The sequence below is a fragment of the Diaporthe batatas genome (assembly GCF_019321695.1).
Source record: "Diaporthe batatas strain CRI 302-4 chromosome Unknown Contig00010, whole genome shotgun sequence".
NCBI lineage: Eukaryota > Fungi > Ascomycota > Sordariomycetes > Diaporthales > Diaporthaceae > Diaporthe > Diaporthe batatas.
The window spans coordinates 321,900-342,986 of NW_025408557.1; the positions used below are offsets into that span (position 1 = coordinate 321,900).

Genomic DNA, 21,087 nt, shown 5'->3' on the forward strand with positions numbered 1-21,087 from the left:
TAAAAAGTAAATACCTTAAATATTTATTATAGTGGTTTATAAATCTATTATAAATTTATAGTAAACTATTATTTTATAGTAAATTTATTATAAATTAGTTATTTACTATACTTTTATAGTGACCCTTAGTCTCTATATCTAACAATTTCATTCAGTAGAGCGGGTCGTGGACCGAGCCTACGAGGGATGTGATTTGCGGAGCGTTCTTCTATAGGTTTAATCACTCGAAGTTATCTCAAGCTGGATTGGGTAGTTGAGAATTTTCTAACAAGGATTGGCCAGAGAAGATTTATCTCTTAAAGTATTTAGCCGGTATGAATCAGGTCTGAATACAAAAGGCAAAAATGATTGCTTTGGCTGGGTTAATACGCTCTGCTGACCCCTGTGCCATCACGTGGTATAACCATTTTTACTGCTGCTGTGGAGTAAGATTGTCGACTATTGCGCGCCGAACCAGACCATCTATTGCAAGGTTCAAGGCGCTTGTACGGTTTGTAGGCTGGAAAGCAACCCTTGTTGGGAAAGTAGTGAGCCAAAAGGGGGATGTGGGGACCCCTAGCTCCAAGCATAATACTGGTGTTGTCGGAAATGACGCAGGTACGGAGTACACCACAACGTCCGCAAAAAGTTTATTACCGATGTTTCATTGCCGGGTCAAACGGCCCCTGACGCAGATCTTGGTAGTAGTACTCCATATTCCAAGCGTCTCATTCGGAGTTCGACCCCAAGACAACGAATGAGTGCATCTGTCCTGCCTACGTTTGCAAAGTTAACCATCTACTCACAACTCACGCTCTGGAATTCGTCTCCTGAGTTTAGACTTTTGTTGTAGTTCAGAATTGTAAATGTTGTGATTTGAGTTGGCTCCGCCTCCTGATCCGGCTCCCGGAACCTACCCTCCGCATTATCGCGGCTGCCCCGGCACTAGACCGAGCAAAGTGTCGTCACTCTCATGCTTAGCTTCAACAGCCACGCAAAAATTATATCCACCTCCTATAATGAAGGGGTCAAGTGCCAAACATATTGAATATAAGGTTCTAGGGTGGCCCGCCCACTGACCCCCCTCATCCACTTTTATAGTTTGTATGCGCGTATCGGCAAACTACATAGACTGACCATCAGCGTGAGGAACGCAAGTGGCCAATTTTGTAACAGACATACCGGTACTCCCAGTGGGTTCAGTCAACACTGTTCTTCAAGATGGTCCGCCTGTCAGCCCTCCTCCCGACCCTGTCGGCGCTTGGCACGGCCCAGGCAGTCCGCTTCCTCGGGCGAGTGAACCCGGCCACCAGGGAGCTCTCGTGGTCCGGCACGGGCCTCACCTTCAGCTTCACCGGCTGCTCGGCCAGCGTGGCCGTGGCCTCGTCCTGGGGCAGCAACAGCATCGAGATGGTCATCGACAACGGCACGCCCATAGTCTTCGACAGCGTCAACGGGACCAGCATCGACACGCCGGCCTCCCTCGCCAACGGCACACACATCGTCTCCATCCGCAAGCGATCCGAGCCCCAGCTCGGCAGCCTCTTCCTCGGCGACGTGACAACATCCGGGACGCTGGGCGAGGCCCCGCCGCCGGCGAGCAAGCGGATCCAGATCATCGGCGACAGCATCACGGCGGGCTACGGCATGGACGGCACGTTCCCGTGCGTCAACTCGGCGGCGCTCGAGGACGCGCCCAACACGTACGGCGCGCTCACGGCCAAGAACCTGTCGGCCGAGTACGACATCATCGCGTGGTCCGGGAAGGGCCTGATTCGCAACATCGTGAACCCGGGCTTCCAGGACGACGTGGTGATGCCCGAGATCTGGACGCGCTGGGGCGCCGCCGACGAGGACGGGACCTACACCTTCCCGGCGGCCGACACTCCGGACGTCGTCGTCGTCAACCTGGGGACCAACGACTTCAGCTACGTGGCGACCAACAGCACCACGGGGCAGAACTACGACGCGCGGCCGCGCATCAACGCCACCGAGTACACCGAGGGCCTGGTGTCGTTCGGCAGGACCATCCAGGACCACTACCCGGACGCCGAGCTCTTCATCACGTCGAGCCCGCTGCTGAGCGACGGCTACCCGACCGCCGAGGACGCCCAGTTCACCACGCAGTCCAACGCCGCCAAGGACGCTGTCGCGCGGCTCGGCAGCAAAGCGCACTTTGTCAACTTCCCCACGCAGGACTCGAGCAACAACAACATCGGCTGTGACTACCACCCCTCGTCGGCGACCCACGAGAGCATGGCTGTGATCCTGACGGCGGCTATTGAGGACGTCATTGCGTGACTGCACGTGTCGTCGACCTCGCTGGGGACAGCCCATGTGTTCCAGCGGCCATTAACGGAGAATTAATGCGGCGAGTTTCCCACTGTATATATTCCGGTTCGGAAATGTGTATACTGTTGCATGGGGTCCCGGTTGGAAGGCCAATCCCCAGGCGCTTAGAGAAGCGAATCATATGAAATATGTTTTCCGATTGAGGCAAAAGGACATCTCAAAGACCCAGTACTGTCCCGGAAGTTTCCCAGCGCAAGCAACTTTACGTCGTATTTAAATCTAGAGCTTTTTCTTGCTGTGTCTATGTTGTGACTTTATGAGATCCGCAGTCTTTGTGGACGTAGCAAAGGTTAGTATGTGATCACATACTCTCCTGCCAGCTCCGGGGCCGGACGCTGGAGCGTTGAGCTCTAGTTATCCGCAAGTCAGCCCTGATTTCATCGTCATGATCCCACGTCAACCACCACTCACCTTCACGAAGTAGGGAGACCATTCCATGACCAGTCGTCACTGGCATTATTCAGTCTCCCCAAGTCGTCGTACTCCCTCGCGGCGCCGCGGTTAAGAAACATGCCGTTGATGGTGGAGCCGCCTCCAACAACCGCGGCGCTATAGACCACCTGCGGCCTGGAAGAAATTCATTGTTGTCAAGGGTTGAATTTCAGGCGCCAGTTACACCCTTCACTCTAGAATTGGTCGGGTCAAAGGCGGCACTTGCGAACTCCTTCGGAATATTCTTGGCACGAACATTCAAATGTCTGAACGAACAGCACCCGGCTCCTCGACGGCCCAGAAGTCGAAAAGACACACAAGAATAGAGATCAATACAGGAGTCATGCGGTAGAACCTGCATCCCTCGCGCCTCGTTGGCGTATTATTTCGTTCATGGTTTCTTCTTACATATTGCCTAACCAGGCAAGTTGCTGGGACCTCGGGACTCTTGGCGAATGATGACTGCATACGAGAGCGGTCTATTGGCTTCGCAACACAGAAATAACAAGCGCCTGGGTTGCATTTACCATGATAGGTATTTTAGGGAGCTCGGACTTTGCCGCCGTGCCGTGTAGTGCTCATAACTGTTGTTTCTTGTGAAACTTGGATTGGCTTGCGTGCCATATCTATTTGCCAAGGTCATGAGAGGCCCACGGGTGTACCACTCGATCTTAGTGCTCACCACGCTAGATCGAGTTGTACGAGAAATGAGGGGGGTATGATGCAGTGAAACCACACTTGGGAATCGTGTTGGTGCAAGGGACGGCGGTTTAGATTCGTTCTGCAGCTCGCCGGCCACATGCGTGAAAAAAGAAGAGAGGAGATCTAGCTCTCTAGTCACAGCATCGAGCCGTGATAGAGGTCATCCCCGGGGGCACGGCAATGAAAAAAAGACTGTCATGTAAGACTTGTCAGAACGCAAGACTTTATGTGTGCGAGCTGCAAACTCCAAATGGTATAGATCAAAAGTGGCATTATGCAACAGTTGTTTCTGTCAGCTCCAAGGTTCAAATCCATATCAAACACGGGTACAGATATAGAAAACTGTAGCTTTCCCCCAAACTCCTCATATTGTACATGAGTCCTGTCGTGAACGTGGAGAGTCGCGTCTTCCCAGCTGCTAAACACCGGAGAGAGGCCTAGATTTTCTTGGGATATGTGCTCGGGTGCCCATGTTTCTTCGCAAAGCCCTTGATCTGGCCGTGAATCACCAGATGAACAATGAACCACACCGGCGCCATGAACCACGCCATGAGCGTGTCAACCAGCCAGTTGTTCCGCAGAGACCCGCCCATGACCCCATAGCGCAGCAGCTCGCCCATGAGGCCGACGGTGACGAAGTGCTTGCCGGCCTCCAGGCCCGCGATGGCCCTCTCGGCGACCTGGTCCGGCGTCAGCTTGGGGTCGTCCTTCTCGAGCTCCAGCGTGATGTCGGGCTTTGTCGTCTGCTCCCTCTCGAAGCCGGGGCTGAGGATCGTGCCGGGGAACACGACGTGGATCTTGACGGGCTGGTCGGGGTACAGCATGGCCTCCTGGGTCAGGGTGTCGGCGAGGCCCCGGAGGGCCCACTTGGTCGGGTTGTACGGCGAGTAGCCCACGATGCCGTACAGGGCCAGCACGGAGGCGGTGAAGATGAGGTGCTTGGGCTCGTTGGGGTACTTGTGGTCCGGCGACCACCACTCCCTGAGGATGGCGTGGGCCATCTCGCTGCCGCCCCAGAAGTTGACGCCCATCTCGCGGCGCATCTCGGCGATGGCGCGGTCCTCGTGGAAGAGCATGGGGATGGACATGCCCGCGACGCACCAGACGATGTCTGGGGACTTGCCGTTGTTCCATGCTGTGGCCTTTGACACGATGCCGGCGGCGTAGCCTTCCTGCGTCACGTCTGCAGCTATGGCGAGGAACCGTTGGGATTGAGACTTTGCAGCGGCCTGAAGTTGAAGGAATGCACAAAGCTGTTAGTGTCTGTCTGATCACATCCAGGGAGCATGAACATGAATAAAACCACCGACCTTGACGTCAGCAAGGGCTATGTCTAGCTTCTGCTGGCTCCGCGAGATAATAATGATGTTTGCTCCTTTGGCTGCTAGTTGGCGCGCCGCACTCAAGCCCATGCCTTCTGAACCGCCCGTGATGAGAACAGTCTGCCGCTCGTGTCAGTCATGCACAACGCGAGCTGTACTTGGGCAAGCCGTTGCTCATACCTTGCCCTCAACTGGCATCTGGTTCTTGCTGAAGAGACCCATATTGAAAATAATGAGCGCAATGACCACGCCTGCAACTGCGATGCCGACGTGTGAGGTTTCCATGGAAGTTATGAAGTTCATCACAATATCTCAGCCGCCTTTCAGGAGGATTCTGAGATGAGATTTCGGGTTGGGTTGCGCCTAGCCAAAAAAGTCGAGCTTCAGGAGCCTTTGGGACGGGGCAGATGCAATTGGTACGGAAATCCCAACTTGGCACAGTGTTCTCATTAATGGGATCCTCAGATTTGGGAGTCTTTCGACTTTGTGCCAAGGTACTTATGGAGTACAGAGACAGAGTACGTCCTCTGATTCTCGCAGACCTGTACAGAGAGGTAGTCCCACGGTTGTAGGGGCTAGCCCGAGGGACCCCTGTCGGGCGCCTGTTTGGAGCTGTCTTATCGCGCCGATAAGCCCCAATCGGTAACTGTACTCCCAAAAAAATTCTGGGAGAAGGACTCAAGCACTTTACTATACAATCCAGCGACCTGAAGTTGTCAGCACCTTCAAATATCGTCCCCGTCACCAGGCCTAGCAAATTTGAAGCGGGCCTTCCCCCTCTAACTCACGGCACCAACATGGCCAAGAAGAGAAAGGTTTCCCGGGCCTCAGGGCCATCCGGCCCCAAAGATGTCGACCCCTCAGAGGCACGCCTTGCCATTCGCAGTTACGAAGACGTCGCCGACGACCAGGAGCAGTATTTCCTTGACAAGGATAAGATAATGCTCGAGGATGAGCCATCATCCAAGCGCATGAGGACGCAAGACCGGCTGGACGAGTTCCTCGAGCCTTCTGATGAGGAGGTTTTCGATGACCACAGCGATTCCGAGTCCGATGTCGAGGCCGAATACAAGCAACTCCAAAAGGCCGTCAAGAAGCAGACCAAAAAGAACAAGAAGAAGGCGGCGGAAGAAGAGGAACAGTCCGGCGACGAGGAGGGCGACGACGGCTGGTGGGGCGACTCCAAGAAAGAATACTACAATGCCGACGCTATCGAGACTGAGGCGGACGCTCTTGCTGAAGAGCAGGAAGCCAAGCGACTACAAAAGAAGAAGTTGGCGGAGATGGACGAGGCTGATTTCATCTTCGACGAGGATGAATGGGCAGCACCAGCCGAAGAGACCGAGGAGGGCGCCGACGTCGTCACGGAAGAGCTGAAGGATATCGAGGTTACAGATGACATGGACACGAACGAAAGGTACCGGATCTTACAAGCGAGATACCCTGAGTTCGTACCACTCGTTGAAGAGTTCGAGAAATTGCAGCCACAGCTCGTCCAATTACAAAAGGAGGCCGACGGCAAGCCCGCCCAATCGCTAGAGGTGGTCAAGCACTGGATATTGGGCTGCTATGTCGCGTCCCTCGCCAGCTACTTCGCCATTCTGACGTCGCCTGCAAGAGAAGCAGGCGCGCCAACAGTTTCCCTCAGCCCAGCAGAGCTCCGAGACCACGAGGTCATGGAAACGTTGGTGAGCTGCCGGGAGGCATGGCAGAAGGTCAGAGACCTCAAGCCGGCCAAGGCCACAAGCGAGGAGCCAGAGATGGTTTCAGCCGAAGAGGACATCTCGATGGGTGAAGAAGATGTCAAACCCGTCAAGAAATCTAAGCTGGCCGCGAAGGCCGATGCCGAACGCAAGAAGAGAAAGAAGAAGGCAGAAAAGGAGAGGCTTGCCAAGGCCAAGGAGGTCGAGGAGTCCCTTGCTGATCTATCTACGCTCCTCGACCAGCCCAAGAAGGCGAAGAAGGCCAAGACTATCACGCAGAAACAAGAGGAGGACGACCATTCCGACTTCGGCGAAGAGGAGGCTCTGGACGCACGAACGGCCGCCGACAAGGCCGCCAAGAAGAAGAGTCTGCGCTTCTACACCTCGCAGATCGTGCAGAAGGCCAGCAAGCGCGCGGATGCCGGTCGTGACGCAGGTGGTGATGCGGATATCCCTTACCGCGAGCGTCTCAGGGACCGCATGATCCGCCTCAACGCGGAGGCCGAGAAGCGAGGCAAGAAGGACTCGAAGCACGGCGCAGAGCTGGGCGGCGATGACAGCAGCGGGGACGAGGCCGTGGCCAAGGAGGTACGGGGCGGTGAGGATGAGTACTACGACATGATAGCGCACCGCACCAAGTCCAAGAAGGACGACAAGGCCGCGCGCAAGGAGGCACTTGCAGCGGCCAGCGTGAGGGATCGCGTTGTGGAGGTGGAGACGGTCGGGGCAGACGGCAAGAGGAAGATCAACTACCAGATAGAGAAGAACAAGGGCCTGGCACCAAAGAGGAAGAAGGAGGTGCGCAACTCGAGGGTCAAGAAGAGGAAGAAGTACGAGGACAAGCAGAAGAAGCTCAAGAGCATGAAGGCCACGTACCAGGGAGGAGAGGGCAAGGGCGGATACCAGGGAGAGACGACTGGTATCAAGACTGGCCTGATCAAGAGTGTAAAGCTATAGAGGATTGCACAATTGAGCATACTTGCATAATGAGTACTAGAATTCAATACATGCTGCCAGCGTTGACCACGGTAGGGTGCATCGATACATGAGGATCAGACCAAAAAAGAGGGCTGAATCTGCGGTGCCGATTCGGCAGAAAGTGTGCTTGGGCCAGCAGCACCTGTAAGCAGTGCAGACCTCAAGAGCATCCAGCCATCCCTCACCACCATCGACCACCACCTCAACCCGAAGCGCTGCATGGCGAATACTGAAGCCATCGAACGACCAATTGGATGAACACTAGTTTCGAAAAGCCATGATAACCCAATAGTCCAACATCCCTTGAACCCAACCCACCCCAACCCGCCACCACAACCACCACAACAACCACCAAGATGGCGTCTCACCTCCCCGAGCCCGACCTGTCGACCCTGACATCCTCGTCGCAGATCTTCTCCGCCGCAGCGGGCTCCCCGTCCTACACCCTCCCGCAGATCCGCAGCCTGCACAAGCACATCCACGTCGCCATCGACGACAAGCAGGCCCGCCTGCGCACCCAGGTCGGCGGCAGCTACCGCGAGCTGCTGGGCACCGCCGACGCCATCGTGCGCATGCGCGCCGAGGTCGACGAGGCCCAGGCCGTCCTGGGCCGCATGGGCGCCCGCTGCGGCCGCGCCGTCGTCGGCGCCAAGGTCGCCGGCCTGGGGCGCTTCGCCGCCGAGCGGGACGGCGTCTACGAGGACCGCTTTGGGAGGCGGAGCTCTGGTGATGCTGCGCGGGCCAAGATACTGGCTGGGTGTGTCCTCGTCCTGGGTGGTCTGCTGCAGCAGGAGCGTGCTGGGCTGCAGGATGGGGGTCGGCTTGTCACCGCGACCAAGGTCCTGGTGCTGGGCAGCTTGCTGGTCAGGAGCTTTGAGGATGAGAAGCCTGGCGTTGAGGTCAAGGGCTCGCTTGCAGCTTCCACCAAGAGCTTGGAGAAACTGAAGAGGAGGCTGTTGCGGAGCATCGACAGGGTGCTGGAGACGGTCGGCGACAACACCAGCAGGGACCTCCTCCTCAAGGCCCTCTGCGCACACAGCCTGGCAACTGGGACCGGTACACGGGACGTCATCCGCCACTTCCTTGACGTCCGAGGCAGCGCGATGGCTTCGGTGTTTGACGTTGAAGAGCACCGCAGTTCTCTGGATGTCATGAAGGGCCTCGAGCTCTACACCAAGACAATCCTCGACGTCCAGTACCTAGTTCCCAACAGACTCACCGAGGTCTTGTCGTCGCTCAAGAAGGAGACACTACTATCCGACACATCGCTCCGCGGCCTAGAAAGCCTGAGGCTGGACATCTGCGAGCGGTGGTGCGGCGACGAAATCACCGACTACAAGCCATCAATGCGCCATGACGACCTCGACGGCAAGCAAGCCGTCGAAATGCTGACAAGGTGGAGCGCAAAGGGCAGCGAGGTGCTCCTCCAGGGCCTGGAGAAGACGCTCGAGCGCACGACCGAGTTCAAGGCCATCACGGAGCTGCGGACCGAGGTGCTGCAGCTGTGGATCCGCGACGGCGGCAAGGCGCGCGGGTCAGACCCGTCCGTGATGCTGGGCAGGCTGCGCGAGACCATCAACGCGCACGTGGCGGGCGTGCTGGACGGCAAGGTGCACAAGCTGCGGCTGGTGGGGTCCGAGGTGGCCGCGACGCTGGACGTGTGGCGCTCCGGCGTCACGGACGCCCAGCCCAGCCTGTGGGAAACGGGCTCGCTCGACATGGAGCTGCACCACGGCGCGGGGCCCTTTGCCCTCGACGTCGTCAACCGGCTGTACGGGCGCAGCGACGCCGTCGCCAGGGCCGTGACGGGCTACAAGTCGTGGGCGCAGGTCATCGACGACGTCGAGGCGGTGGTCGAGCAGCTCAAGAGGCAGAGGTGGGACAACGACGTCGACGAGGTCGAGGACGAGGAGACCATCGACCAGCGGCAGCAGGCGCTGAGCAGGGACGACCCGGCCAGGCTGCAGGAGAGGCTGCACGGCGCCCTGGAGAAGGCGTTCCGGGACCTCGACGGGCACCTGGCGGGGCTGTGGGGCGCCAACAGGGAGGGCGAGAACGCCGGCAGGGTCGCCATGTACCTCCTGCGGATCCTCAGGGACGTCCGGGCCCGGCTGCCGAAGCTCGAGTCCGTCAGGGGCTTCGGCCTGGGCATGGTCCCGTCCCTCCAGGAGGCTGCCGCCGCCGCCGTCGCCGCGGCGCCGGTCGAGAACTTCGCGGGCGGCGCGCTGGCGGAGAGGAAGGTCGTCGGCCGGAGCCTGTGGGAGGGCGACCCGGAGCTGCCGACCTCGCCGTCGCCCGGCGTCTTCAGGCTGCTGCGCGACCTGACGGTGGCCATGGGCGATGCCGGCACGGACCTGTGGAGCCCCGCGGCCGTCGCGGCGCTGAGGAGGCATGTGAGCAGGGAGCTCTCTGAGAAGTGGTCGGCGGCCTTGGACGCGCATCTTGCTGGGGGCGAAGCTAAGCCTGGGGGTGAGAAGCCTACAGCTGGGGTTGGCGACGGCAGGGCTGAGGATGAAGTCAAGGCAGACGGACCTGAGGAGCCAGAGGACAGGGCTGAGGACGCAACAAAGCCTGCAGGGTCTGCCGCGGAAAGTCAAACTGGGAAGCAAGATGGAGAGGAAGCAGTTCACGACACAGCGACGGATGAAAAGCCCGAGGCCAAGACAGAAGCGACGGAAGAGACAGCCACAGAAAACGAGGCGGAAGCGGCCGCAGACTCAGCAGCTGCCGAGAAGCTACGGCGGGACGTGCTGGTACAGTGGCTCTTTGACATTGCCGTGTTGAGGTTGTCTGTAAGCACGGCAGAGACCCCAGACGAGTTCAAGAAGCTGGAGGAAGCCGTCTGGAAGAAGACGGGCCTCGAGGGCACATCTGCACAGCAACGGCTGGGCAAGGCATCTCAGGAGTACTGGAAGAGGACGAGCTTGTTGTTCGGCCCGCTCAGCTAATTGTATATACCCAGATGTGTTTTTATTCAAAGCCGTGTTTTTTGGCCAGTCTAATCAATGTTCACTCATTGCACACACACAGCGCGAAACAGGCTATACTACAGCTTGTGTCTCTTCTCGCCGGAGGCGATCTTCCTAAACTCTTCCTGGGCGGAGGGTAAAAGCTGTCAGCAGCCCGCGTCTTGTCCGTGAGGTGGGGGGTGCAGAGGTACTGACCTGTGGTATCCCGGCGACGAACCTCTCGAGGCCGTCGAGCGCCTCCGTCACGTTCTGGACGTCATGGACGTCCCTGTCGGGCCTGCGGAGCAGCCTCTTGATGCCGAGCAGGCTGTCCCCGTTGAGGTGGGGCCCGAGGCGCTCCTCGACCTCCTTCAGGACGAGCTCTCGGAACTTAGCATCCTCGCCGGGCGCGGTCTGGAAGATGGCGTTGACGAACCCGGCGCGCTCGAGCTCCTCGGCGGTGATGCGCTTGCTCATGATGAGGGCCTCGTTGGCGCGGGCGGGGCCGAGGCGCTGCGCGAGGGCGCGCGAGGAGCCGCCCTCGGCGACGAGGCCGAGGGAGCTGAAGGGGGTCAGCAGGAAGGTGTGCGGGGCGCAGTAGATGAAGTCGGCGTGGGCGACTATGGCGGCCGTGAGGCCCACGACGGGCCCGTTGAGCCCCACGACGAGGATTTTTGGGTGCGTGTAGAAGGAGTGCGTGATGTTCACGTTGGAGGCCAGGAAGGTGCGCATCCAGAACTGGCGCGGGTCGGACTCGGTGTCGGGCACCGCTCGGGATATCGAGACGTCGGCGCCGCTGTGAGGGACCGAGGGGGCCCCCCGGTGATGTCAGCTTGTTTGTTCACGATTGTTTTTCCCCCCTCCCCCTTGTGCTCTCTTTTTTTTTGGGGTCAGGGGGAAATTGAGGAAAACGCCTCGGGGTCAGGTGGGCTGGAAGAATGAGACCCAAGAACAACAAGAGAGTGTGTGTGCGTGTGAGAGTGAGAGTGAGAAGAGGGCGAGGGTGAGCCGGGCCGACGAAAGGGGGCGTGATGGTCTCCCGGATGGTTGATGGCGGAATGAGAGAGAGAGGAGCAGGTGAGACAAGCATACGCAGAGAAGTAGCGGCCCTTAGCGAGCAGGACGGTGATGTACACCTCATCGTGGGTTGCGATCTCGCGCAGGGCCCTTGATATCTCGTAGTAGTGCTGCTGGGTGAGGGCGTTGAGCTTCTTCTCGTTGCTGATCGTGATGGTGGCGATGCGGCCCTTGTACTCGACGGATATCACGGATTCGGCCATGTTGACGACGGCGATGGTACGGGCACAGACAATCTATCGGTGGTGGCCCAGCGTGTTGGTACTGGCACTGGCACTGGTACAACAATATTCTCAAAACGGTGTTAGTCAGAATAGGCCGAGTTACCGTGAAGGTGATAGATAGTTGTGTTACCTACTTACCTAGACTAGACTCTACCCAAGGCAGATCGTGGGATCAAAAAAGGTGAGACACAGTGTTTTGGGCCAGGGATGGGAAAGGATCTTCTTTGCTGAAGCAAAACAGTCTGACAGACAGACAGACTGACAGAGCAGACCTCATGTGGGTGAAGCCATCGTCCCCGCGGTTAGATGTGGACTGCCTCGGCATCTCTGAGACACCCCTTGCGAGCCCCCACGGGAAGCTCCAACCTTGCTCCAGCCTCCTCCACACCTTTTTGCTCCTCACAGCTCCACCTTCCCAGACAAGGGTGAGGGCTTTTCCTGGGGATGATCCCTGGAGCTGTGGGCCCTGTGGGCCTGATGGCCTGGCCCGACTGGCAGGCATCTCGAACTGCTCTGTACCACCCATCCTGCCATCCTGTCACGGCTGTCACGCCTTGCTTGGCCTGTCCAGCCTGTCACCAGCTCACGCCGCACGGGTCTAATCGGATTTATTCCTTCCCCAGGGTCCACGAGGTCTCACCTTCTCCAACCTTGTCATCGCCCAAAACCAACGTCGACTCGACCACCTGTCGGGAAATGATCGGCCACAAAACAACGACAGCCTCGCGCTGGAATGCGCCTCGCAAGCTCCTTCTGCCGGCCCACTGAGTGACGTGCCGCTCGTCCTCGTCCTCGTCCTCGTCTCTCTGTCTGTCCTCTTGTCCACTATTCGCTTGCATGTGTGCCGGCAACCAGCACGAGCCCACACGATACCATCCTTCCGGTTGACGTTTGCCGTTGGGAAACATGCTTGTGGCCCGGGTGCTTCGCCAGTGCGACGCCTCGGTGACGGCGCCCAAGGAGATGCGCCTGTCATGTTTTACCACCAGAGATCTGTGCTCGATGATAACGACCCGTTGGCGAGAGGGCACAACTATGGAGCTTTTTTTTCTTCTTTCTGCAGCCTCCACAGTTGCCTCCCTCCCTTCTCCGATCACGGTTCATGACCCATCCCATCCACCTGCCTGGCCTGTCTGGCCTGCTTGGGGAGGGCGGCCGGGCCTGAACGAGCAAGCCTGCTGTCATCGTGCGAGCGAGGATATCGCACACACAGTACACGCAGTCACGGCACTCGACGGCCGCGACGTCGCTGATCTCAGGGGATACAGGGGCGTCGCTGACCTCACGGGGGAGGGCAGCCATGTGTCCAATGGCTGGGAATTTGGAGCCCAGGAATGGAATGGAGTCGACATCCGGATCGTCGACGTCTCTCTTCCTCTGCGCACCGCGGGTGCTCCCGTACAGCGCACGGCGTACAGCGCACCTGATAACTGGTCTAGGCTGTCTAGCCATCGCTGTGTCTGTGACCAGCCGGGCGTCATCATGTCGACACCTGGCCGAGGGACGTGATGACTTGCCTCGACTTCCCGTCCGCACCAGTCCGTCCCGGGCAGTGTGTGACTGATGGTGTCTGGCTCTGCTTCTGCTCCTGCCGCTGCTGCTGCTGTTGTGTTGTGTTGGTCCGTCTACCGTTGAATCTACGATCGTGGCTATCGGTGGCTACCCCCCCTGGTGTTTCCTCTTTTCAACGTCTTGACGCCATTCCTCCGATCATCGTCGCCACCTGCGTGTCTTTCCCAGACCACGCTCCCTCCCTCGTCAACGAGACAGGAGCCATAGACCTGTGTGTATCTATCTATATATCACCTCGCCACTTGTCTGTTTGTGTACCAAGCACGCAACACCCTACCCACCCTTCCTGCCTTCTTCCTCCATGCTCCCCCGAAAGACACCATGAAGCTGAACTCGGAAAAAGTTGATTTACCGCCCAGGCCCAGGCCCGCGCTCTCCCTGGTCTCCACCAGCCCCAGGGTATCCGAGCTCGAGGACGCCGCCTCGACACGAGAGGGCGACGCCGACGAGTTCAGCCTGGTTCAGCTTCACCACCGCCTCGAGCTCGAGTGCCTTCCCCCTGTTGACCAGGGAAAGCATGCTTATCTTTTCCTCCTGGCATGCTTCATACTGGAGGCACTGATATGGGGTGAGCGCACTCCCATGCCCCTTTTGGATGCCCCCCACCCGCTCCCTCTTGCCCTTATCTCAGAGAAGATCAGACAGGATGTCTCTGTCGAGATCCCTTCGTACCCGAGGGGCCTTTCACAAGAGAGCTTGGCTGACTGAATCTTGTTTCTTGTTGACACGCAGGCTATCCGTTCTGCTTCGGTATCTTCTCAGGCTACTACGCCAGGACGCCCCCCTTTGCTGGCTCATCAGCAATAGCTAACATAGGTATGTGGCATGGATCCACATCAAATCTCCCAGACCCAGAAACTGACATCGAGATTGAAGGGACATGTTGTTCTGGACTGATGTATCTCTGTGGCTTGCCCGCACTCATTCTCAACCGCATGTTCCCACTGTGGGCGAGGTACTCTCCGCTGGTCGGGCTCTTCGTCGTGTGCGCGGCGCTCTTTGTGAGCGCCTACGCCAGGAACGTCACGGAGCTCATCATCACCCAGGGTGTCTTCTACGGCATTGGCGGGGCCATCGCGTACATGCCCTGCATCATGTACATCGACGAGTGGTTTGTCAAGAGGAAAGGCCTCGCCTACGGTATCATGTGGTCCGGGACCGGGCTGGCCGGCGTGGTGCTGCCGCTGATCCTCGAGAAGCTGCTCGAGGTGTACGGCTACAAGACGACCATAATCATCTGGGCGGTGGTGCTGTTCGCGATTACGGCCCCGCTGGCGTGGTACATCAAGCCGCGAGTGCCCCCGCTGCCGGTACGGCGCCTCAAGGCCTTCAACTTCCGCTTCTGCCTCTCGCGCCGGTTCGTCATGTACCAGCTGTCCAATACGGTCGAGGCCATTGGCTTCTACATCCCCGGCATCTACATCCCCATCTACGCCGCCAGCGTGCTCGGCGCCGACCACTTCGCCACAGCCCTGTGCATCCTCCTCTTCAATATCTCCTCCGTCGTTGGCTGCATCGTCATTGGCTGGCTCATTGACCGCTTCCATGTTACCACCTGTATCATGGTGTCCACCGTCGGCGCCACCCTCGGCACGTTTCTCCTGTGGGGGTGCGCCTTCAACATGCCCATGGTATACGTCTTCTGTGTCAGCTACGGCCTGTCGGCGGGCTCCTACTCCACCACCTGGACCGGCGTCATGCGCGAGGTGGCGGGCAAGGACATGTCGGACAGCGTCACCCCGAGCTCGCTCGATGGCGGCAGCGAGATCGCGCTCGGGCCCGGCGCCGGGAGCGGTGCCGGCGCCGGCCACGGACCTGCCGAGTCGCCCCTGTCCGAGTACACCGGCTCATACTCGGAGCACGTCGACCCCATCATGGTGTTTGTGCTGCTCGCCGCGGGCCGTGGCTTCGGCAACGTGGTCTCGGGCCCGCTCAGCCAGGTCATGTACTACTCGATGCCGTGGAAGGGCGAGGCGCTGCTGGCGTACGGCAGCGGCTACGGCAGCCTGATCGTCTTCACCGGCGTGACGGCGATAGGATCCGGCTTCTGCTTCCTGGGGCGGCGGGTGGGGTGGTGCTGACGGGTGACGTGAATGTTGACCTGGCTGGCCCGCGTACCTAACCCGCCCCTTTGGGCGTGTTGATTGTCTCAGTGTAATTGACATACATACGACTGCGGAATGTTTCTGGGGAGGAGGCGGGCCTATGACACGTGGCTGGGAACTTGTGTGTGTGTGTGCTTATTTTGTTTTTGGCCGTTTCGAGACTTCTACCAGCTGGGGGCAGAGATTCGACACACTTCTTTCAGGGGCGGGCAGAGGTAAGGTGGTTTTGATGAGGGTTGGTAGTGATCGATACCCGGAGCGACGATTCCTTCTCTGTACTGATGGTTCGGAACGCATGCGGCTTGCATCGGTCGCTCATAGACCGGTGTTTTTTCTCCCAGTTTCTTGTTTGGTTACTCCTATCCTACGAGCCTAGGACGAGGTGGTGCTTGCAGTAGCTTGAGACATAGAAGACAAGCAGATAAGAAGAGCAATCTGGACTGGCATAACAACAACAACAACAGCGAAAACACAGTCTGTCCCCCAATCTCCGTCTGTTGTTTGTTTATCTGCCTGTCTGCCTGTCCGTCCGTCCGTCCGTCCGTCCCCGGAGCTAATTTGTCACGGAGTGGCCACGAGAAATGCTGGGCAGATTATCTTTGGAACATGTATTTGTAACCTGATCTGGGGGATCGAGGAGCAAGGCCCCGATCCGGCTCGGAAGCAGATCTGAGACTCACATCTTTGGATCCCAGACACGGGATGACTGCGAGAGATGATGCATGGGGGGCGTCTACCTACCAAGATTCCCTGTGCTGTAACCACTTCTGGACTGGAGCCCAGCCGGGGCAGAATCATCATCCCGCCGGGCTAGACTACCCTCCCCCGAACCTGGGTCCCCATCCCACGTCTCTTTTTTCTCACACCCTTCCTTGCCTGCCTGACCTGACCTGTGTGTGTGCGCGTGTACGTACGTATGACAGCAGACGCACCCACGTTCGGACGGGTGGACGGGGGTCTCGCCTGAGACTCTCTTGTCCCAACCTGTCCGGGGATGGATGGATGGGCGCAGCCAGCCCACCCAGCCCAGCCCGGCGGCCACTTGCGGCTGGGGGGCCCTGATAACCCAACAACAATCAACCCCGCTGCCCACCCTGGGGTAGGGCTCAACAATCCGCGAGGGAGAGGGCCGGCGGCTTTGGTGGTGGGCTTCGGCGGAGGGCGCCGCTGTCCTTCGTTTCCCAGGGCGGGTGGGTAGCTAGGTAGGTAGGGCGGGGGGGAGCAAGGAAGAGCTGTCGGCGTGAAAGGGTGTTTGAGGTGTTTTCTTTCTTTCTTTCTGTAGATCAGTTACTTGGATTGTACATCCCGGGTCGTGGGATCCGGATGCTTCCTCGAGCTTGGTGGATCGATGGATGGGATGTGAGAGAGCTCCCCCGCTTGGTTTTCCGTCCCCCCCACCCCCTTTAGCACTGTATCTATCCCCCCCCCCCCGTGCTCGAGCCTGATGCTGATGACGATGACGGTGGATGCTGGTGGTGTGTTTTCTCCGTAACCTTTCTCGCCCCCCCCCCTCCAATATCCTTTTTTAGTGATCAAGCAAATGTGAACGCCGGAACTCCGTATATTTTTCCAAGTCCGCCCTCCCCACCTTATTCTATCCACTCCTGTTGTTTCCAAAAGCCAGCAAGTCCGCAGGCCGACCAGAGTAAACCAAATCCAAAAATGGTCCTCACGCCACCGAAAAGCCAGGTGAAAAGGGATGCGGAGCAGGATGGGCAAGGGGCGTCCTAGGCAGACCACTCGGACTGGTTCCTCTCCAGGATCGGCCTCTGGTCCCACCTGTCCCCGTCGATGCTCCTCCCGTCCCCGTCCCGGTCGTCGTCGTCGTCTTCAAAATCCTCAACCGCGCTCCCGTCCCCCTCCTCGTCCCCATCCCGGGCCTTGTTGTACAGGAAGAACTGCACAAACACGCCCATGTCGAGCAGCAGCGTGCCGACGCTGCCGGCCAGCCACGACAGGTTGACCAGTATGTACCGGCCGTAGACCTTGCCGGCCTCGCCGGGCCCGCAGCCCGCCTCGTCGCCGTAGCACCTGGGGTCGTAGGCGAAGATGGACAGGGCGTAGGTCAGGTTGCCCAGGCACGCGAACAGGAAGAAGAGCATGCTCAGGCCCTCGGTCGACTTGCGCCGCCAGTTGAGGAGCAGCTGCGGCAGCCGCGAGCCCAGGTACAGCACCGCGCACAGGTAGCCAAAGATCTGGCCCCACAGGTCGAAGCGGATCTCGTCGGTGTCATGGCTGTCCCCCTCCCCGGGCTGCTGTCCGTCATCCCCGTTGTTGTTGTAGCCCCGGCTCAGCGCCCACCCGGCCACGCCCGCGCCGATCACCATGATGACGGCCACCGTGTTCCAGGCTAGGGTCTGCAGGGCCGAGGCGGGCGGGGGAGGCGTCGCGGTCGGCTCGTTCAGGGGCAGGATCGGGTTCACGTGGATGAGGCGTTCGGACCAGTCGGAGCCGCGGCGCTCGCGCTGGTCTTGGGCGTGGCCCAGGAGGGTGGTGCGCTCGCTGGGCTGCTCGGCGCGGGCGGGGCTGCCGTTGCCGTTGCCGTTGCCGTTGTTTTGGTGGTGGTGCTGGCTGGCGCCATTCCCATTACTATTGCCGTTGTTGTTGTTGTTCCTCCTCTTCTTGGGCGGTGGCGGGACGACCTCGTCCTTCCAGGTGAAGCCCCGGTAGTAGAAGCACTGGCCCAGCAGGACGATGTCGGCGATGGTGTAGTAGATGGCCAGGATGATCATGGTGGGCAGCACGCCCTGCAGGACGGCGCCGAGGATGTTGAAGACATCGCCGGCGAGCCAGACGATGACGAACTGGAGGGACAGGCCGTCTGCTGCCTTGCGGCGGAAGTTCTCGATGATCTGGGGGCTGAAGACGACCACCCAGCATGCGATGGAGATGGAGCTGAATTACTCGGTGGTCAGCGACAGAGTTGGCAGGGTGGGATGGGGGGGACTCGTGCATACCCTGCAATTCCCGAGATTGCCTCGACATCAAGGTTGAGAGGTTGCGTTGGTGGCGCCATTTGAGTGCGGGAATGCGATCAGTGATCACCACCCGACAGGCCCAATGCGACGACAGGAAAAAGCAACTAGACGTGTAGGAAAATTATGCTTGAAAGATATCTATCTGCATGTACACCACGCTGATCAGGCCAATGAAGTATCAAACCCCTCCCAAAACCAAACCAGTAGAATTGGTTAGAATAAGGAAAAAGGAAAGAGAAAAGGAAAACCAGTCCAGGCACAGGGTAGGAAAAGGGTGTATTGGATTGGATTGGTGAGAGAAAGGAAAGAGGACGAAAGAAAGGAGAGTCATCAGCGAGGAAAAAAGGCTGCAGCAGGATTTTCCATGTGAGTGACGCACCCTTCTGGCGGCAGCTCCGAGCACGGCCGTAGCAGGCATTGGGAGATGGGAGATTTGGGAGTGCAGCCGGGACTGCGACCCACACCGCCGCGACCCTCTTGGTCCCTCTTTGGCTGGGCGCTATACCCAGCCTGGCCCAGAATCCGGGGTAAATGCGGGGTAGGGGCGGGCCCAGGGCTGCAGGTCCCAATGCCAAAGGGGAGACGCACGTCCCAGCTCCATCTGCCAGTGGCTCTGATGATGATGATGTGCTGATGAGTGGATCATGTGGATTACTACATACCCAGGCAACCAGATTCCTGGGAGCTATTGCATCATGGTTGGATCAACGGCTGCATTTCATCTCATCTCTGGTCCCGGGTCAGATCTGTCATGAACCGGATTGATATGCAGACGATAAAATACAACCGACCTCTTGTCGTAAACGGTCTCAATGCAGATTGACAGACGGCCAATGCATATGCGACGTTGGCTACACTGATGTCCTCATTGACATGTCTGGCCTAGGTCCTTCTGCATCTGGCGTCCTGCAAAAGCTACTCAAGAAAGCCCTTCAATCAACACACCTTGTAACCGAAGCCAGGCTCATACATGTGCTCATGGCAGGCAATGTTGATATACGTCAAGCAATGCTTCGTGATGCTGCATGTTCTGCTGCCTCTGCGTGATTGGCTGTATCTGCTCCACCTGCACTTGCCAGGCGTCGTGACCCGCCCAGCAGTGGATCGTCTAATCCAGTGGCCGTTCAGCGGGTACTCATACCTCGAATAACCAAGTACAATCAACGATGAGGACAGTCTCACGGCAGATCTACTGCGAGACCACACTGACGGGACCGTAGGTGAGGAGGATGAGCTGAGTGTGGACAAGATGCTCCTTGGTGGTTTTAGTTTCATTTCTAATCCCTATACATATAAAACGCATGTGGCGCCTTCATACAGTGGTAAACGCTCAGATGCTGCCTAAAGACAGCCATTTAATGTAGTGTACCAGACCTACTAGAATCGATGATCGATCCAGATTTATATTACCTAGCCCCGGGTGATGGGCTACTATCTGCGCTCAAAGTCTAAGCGCATTGTGAGAATAAGGTCAACTCAGTGATCATCTTATTGAATGCCGAATTCCGGGTTCTCTCTGTTTGAGATTAGAGGAGCAGGTAGATACTATTTAGCCTAGAATGAATTTGTATATGGAATGAGCTATCTAAATTTCCTTTGAAATGGCCCGCACTACGAGTACAATCACTCCATCCTACTCACACCGTTCCCAGTGGCCACGAACCTCACACATAGTAGCAGCTGTATATCACTGCCCCTTACCACTCCAAGCCATTCTCGCCCGTTGGATGGCGAGACTGTCCTCGCGGAGCCCCCTAAGGTACTCCTCCGAGAAGCCCTCAAGCGACATGGGCGTCGGCGTCTGTCCAGCAGCGATCTGTTGAAAGACACGCGTCAACGGGTCGACACTCCAAGAAGACGGCGACGCATCCGGCTCGCGCTGTTTCAGCATGACCAAGGTCAGGTCCGGGATAATTATCTCGTGGAACTGTGTGTTCTCCGGCAGGGGCTGGCCCTCGTGAACCCCCTTGGCCTCGAGGATGCTCCCCCTGATGGTGTGCAGCCAGTAGTGCACCGCCGTGATATAGTCGTGGACCGTGACGAACGGCTGCGATGCCGTTGGCGTGACCGTGAGCGCAGGCGGCACGACGGGCCTGCTCGTGCCGCAGCAGCGCATGAGCCTCCGGCCCTCGCCATCATCACCACCTGCATCTGCATCCTCCTCTCCCGCCCCAGTACTAATACCCGGGGTGAGATCGACCCAGACGGCCTGCTCGTCGTCTGCGTGGGGGACGTGCTCCTCGACCCACTCCTCCTCCCAGCCCTCGAGGTCGGACTGGGCCACGGTGATGGACGAGACGGGCGGCTCTGTCAGGGGCGAGGCGGAGATCGGGTGGAAGCTGGCCGGGCCCGTCTGGTAGCTTTTCTGAGGCGAGGATTCGTCGCTGGGATCCTCGGCGACGTAGACGGAGTCTGCGAGTGGCCCGAATGGCTTCCAGCGGATCCGCCGCATGTCCTGCGAGGGCTTGACGAGCTGCCCGGAAGAGATACGCTCTTTGAAAGAGGGGATCGCCTGTGGTGCGGCCATGGCAACGGAATTACATGGATAAAGGTGAAAAATTATTTGCACAAATCGTCACGACGAAATTTTACAAGGCTGGACGCGTTGGTTGGTTTCGAAGAAGGAAGAACCTGGGATCCACTTGTGCAGTACCACAGAAACTTGAATTTGCTTTCCCGCTTTGGCCTTAGTGCTACAATCCTTCTAGTATGTGT

At 58.3% G+C, this 21,087-nt stretch overlaps 8 protein-coding genes across 8 annotated transcripts; 4 read left to right on the forward strand and 4 right to left on the reverse strand.

Moving 5' to 3' along the window:
• Positions 1-735: 735 nt before the first annotated feature.
• KVR01_008727 (uncharacterized protein) lies at positions 736-2,571 on the forward strand. Its single transcript, XM_044788760.1, has one exon. It carries the CDS (start codon positions 1,201-1,203, stop codon positions 2,278-2,280), a length of 1,080 nt encoding a protein of 359 aa, XP_044642494.1. The 5' UTR covers positions 736-1,200; the 3' UTR covers positions 2,281-2,571.
• Positions 2,572-3,698: 1,127 nt separating this feature from the next.
• On the reverse strand, positions 3,699-5,309 carry KVR01_008431 (uncharacterized protein). The gene is made up of 3 exons (XM_044788005.1): positions 4,968-5,309; positions 4,776-4,907; positions 3,699-4,694 (listed from the first exon to the last, which is right to left on the reverse strand). Exons 1-3 carry the CDS (start codon positions 5,088-5,090, stop codon positions 3,903-3,905), a joined length of 1,047 nt encoding a protein of 348 aa, XP_044642198.1. The 5' UTR covers positions 5,091-5,309; the 3' UTR covers positions 3,699-3,902.
• A 170-nt stretch (positions 5,310-5,479) lies between these two features.
• KVR01_008699 (rRNA-processing protein SAS10) lies at positions 5,480-7,498 on the forward strand. The gene has a single exon (XM_044792734.1). It carries the CDS (start codon positions 5,585-5,587, stop codon positions 7,445-7,447), a length of 1,863 nt encoding a protein of 620 aa, XP_044642466.1. The 5' UTR covers positions 5,480-5,584; the 3' UTR covers positions 7,448-7,498.
• Positions 7,499-7,650: 152 nt separating this feature from the next.
• KVR01_008513 (uncharacterized protein) lies at positions 7,651-10,416 on the forward strand (the record flags this gene model as incomplete). The annotated part of the gene is made up of 1 exon (XM_044782822.1): positions 7,651-10,416. Exon 1 carries the CDS (start codon positions 7,825-7,827, stop codon positions 10,414-10,416), a length of 2,592 nt encoding a protein of 863 aa, XP_044642280.1. The 5' UTR covers positions 7,651-7,824.
• Positions 10,417-10,514: 98 nt separating this feature from the next.
• On the reverse strand, positions 10,515-11,696 carry KVR01_008609 (uncharacterized protein; the record flags this gene model as incomplete). The annotated part of the gene is made up of 3 exons (XM_044794803.1): positions 10,515-10,562; positions 10,633-11,212; positions 11,509-11,696. 3 exons carry the CDS (start codon positions 11,694-11,696, stop codon positions 10,515-10,517), a joined length of 816 nt encoding a protein of 271 aa, XP_044642376.1.
• A 1,914-nt stretch (positions 11,697-13,610) lies between these two features.
• Positions 13,611-15,370, forward strand: KVR01_008518 (uncharacterized protein; the record flags this gene model as incomplete). Its single annotated transcript, XM_044793317.1, has 3 exons — positions 13,611-13,857; positions 14,022-14,105; positions 14,166-15,370. 3 exons carry the CDS (start codon positions 13,611-13,613, stop codon positions 15,368-15,370), a joined length of 1,536 nt encoding a protein of 511 aa, XP_044642285.1.
• A 1,751-nt stretch (positions 15,371-17,121) lies between these two features.
• Positions 17,122-18,693, reverse strand: KVR01_008605 (uncharacterized protein; the record flags this gene model as incomplete). Its single annotated transcript, XM_044793912.1, has 2 exons — positions 18,352-18,693; positions 17,122-18,289 (listed from the first exon to the last, which is right to left on the reverse strand). The coding sequence occupies exons 1-2, from the start codon at positions 18,408-18,410 to the stop codon at positions 17,122-17,124; spliced, it is 1,227 nt and encodes a 408-aa protein (XP_044642372.1). The 5' UTR covers positions 18,411-18,693.
• Positions 18,694-19,957: 1,264 nt separating this feature from the next.
• KVR01_008574 (uncharacterized protein) lies at positions 19,958-20,899 on the reverse strand (the record flags this gene model as incomplete). The annotated part of the gene is made up of 2 exons (XM_044791065.1): positions 19,958-19,983; positions 20,074-20,899. The coding sequence occupies 2 exons, from the start codon at positions 20,897-20,899 to the stop codon at positions 19,958-19,960; spliced, it is 852 nt and encodes a 283-aa protein (XP_044642341.1).
• Positions 20,900-21,087: the final 188 nt, after the last annotated feature.

Excerpts from the sequence above, each read along its gene's own strand:
- KVR01_008727 (XM_044788760.1), top strand. The coding sequence starts at position 1,201 with ATGGTCCGCCTGTCAGCCCTCCTCCCGACCCTGTCGGCGCTTGGCACG.
- KVR01_008431 (XM_044788005.1), bottom strand. The coding sequence starts at position 5,090 with ATGAACTTCATAACTTCCATGGAAACCTCACACGTCGGCATCGCAGTT. Across the intron at positions 4,908-4,967 it reads AGATGCCAGTTGAGGGCAAG|ACTGTTCTCATCACGGGCGG; the intron begins GTATGAGCAACG and ends CACGAGCGGCAG. Across the intron at positions 4,695-4,775 it reads TAGCCCTTGCTGACGTCAAG|GCCGCTGCAAAGTCTCAATC; the intron begins GTCGGTGGTTTT and ends CTTCAACTTCAG.
- KVR01_008699 (XM_044792734.1), top strand. The coding sequence starts at position 5,585 with ATGGCCAAGAAGAGAAAGGTTTCCCGGGCCTCAGGGCCATCCGGCCCC.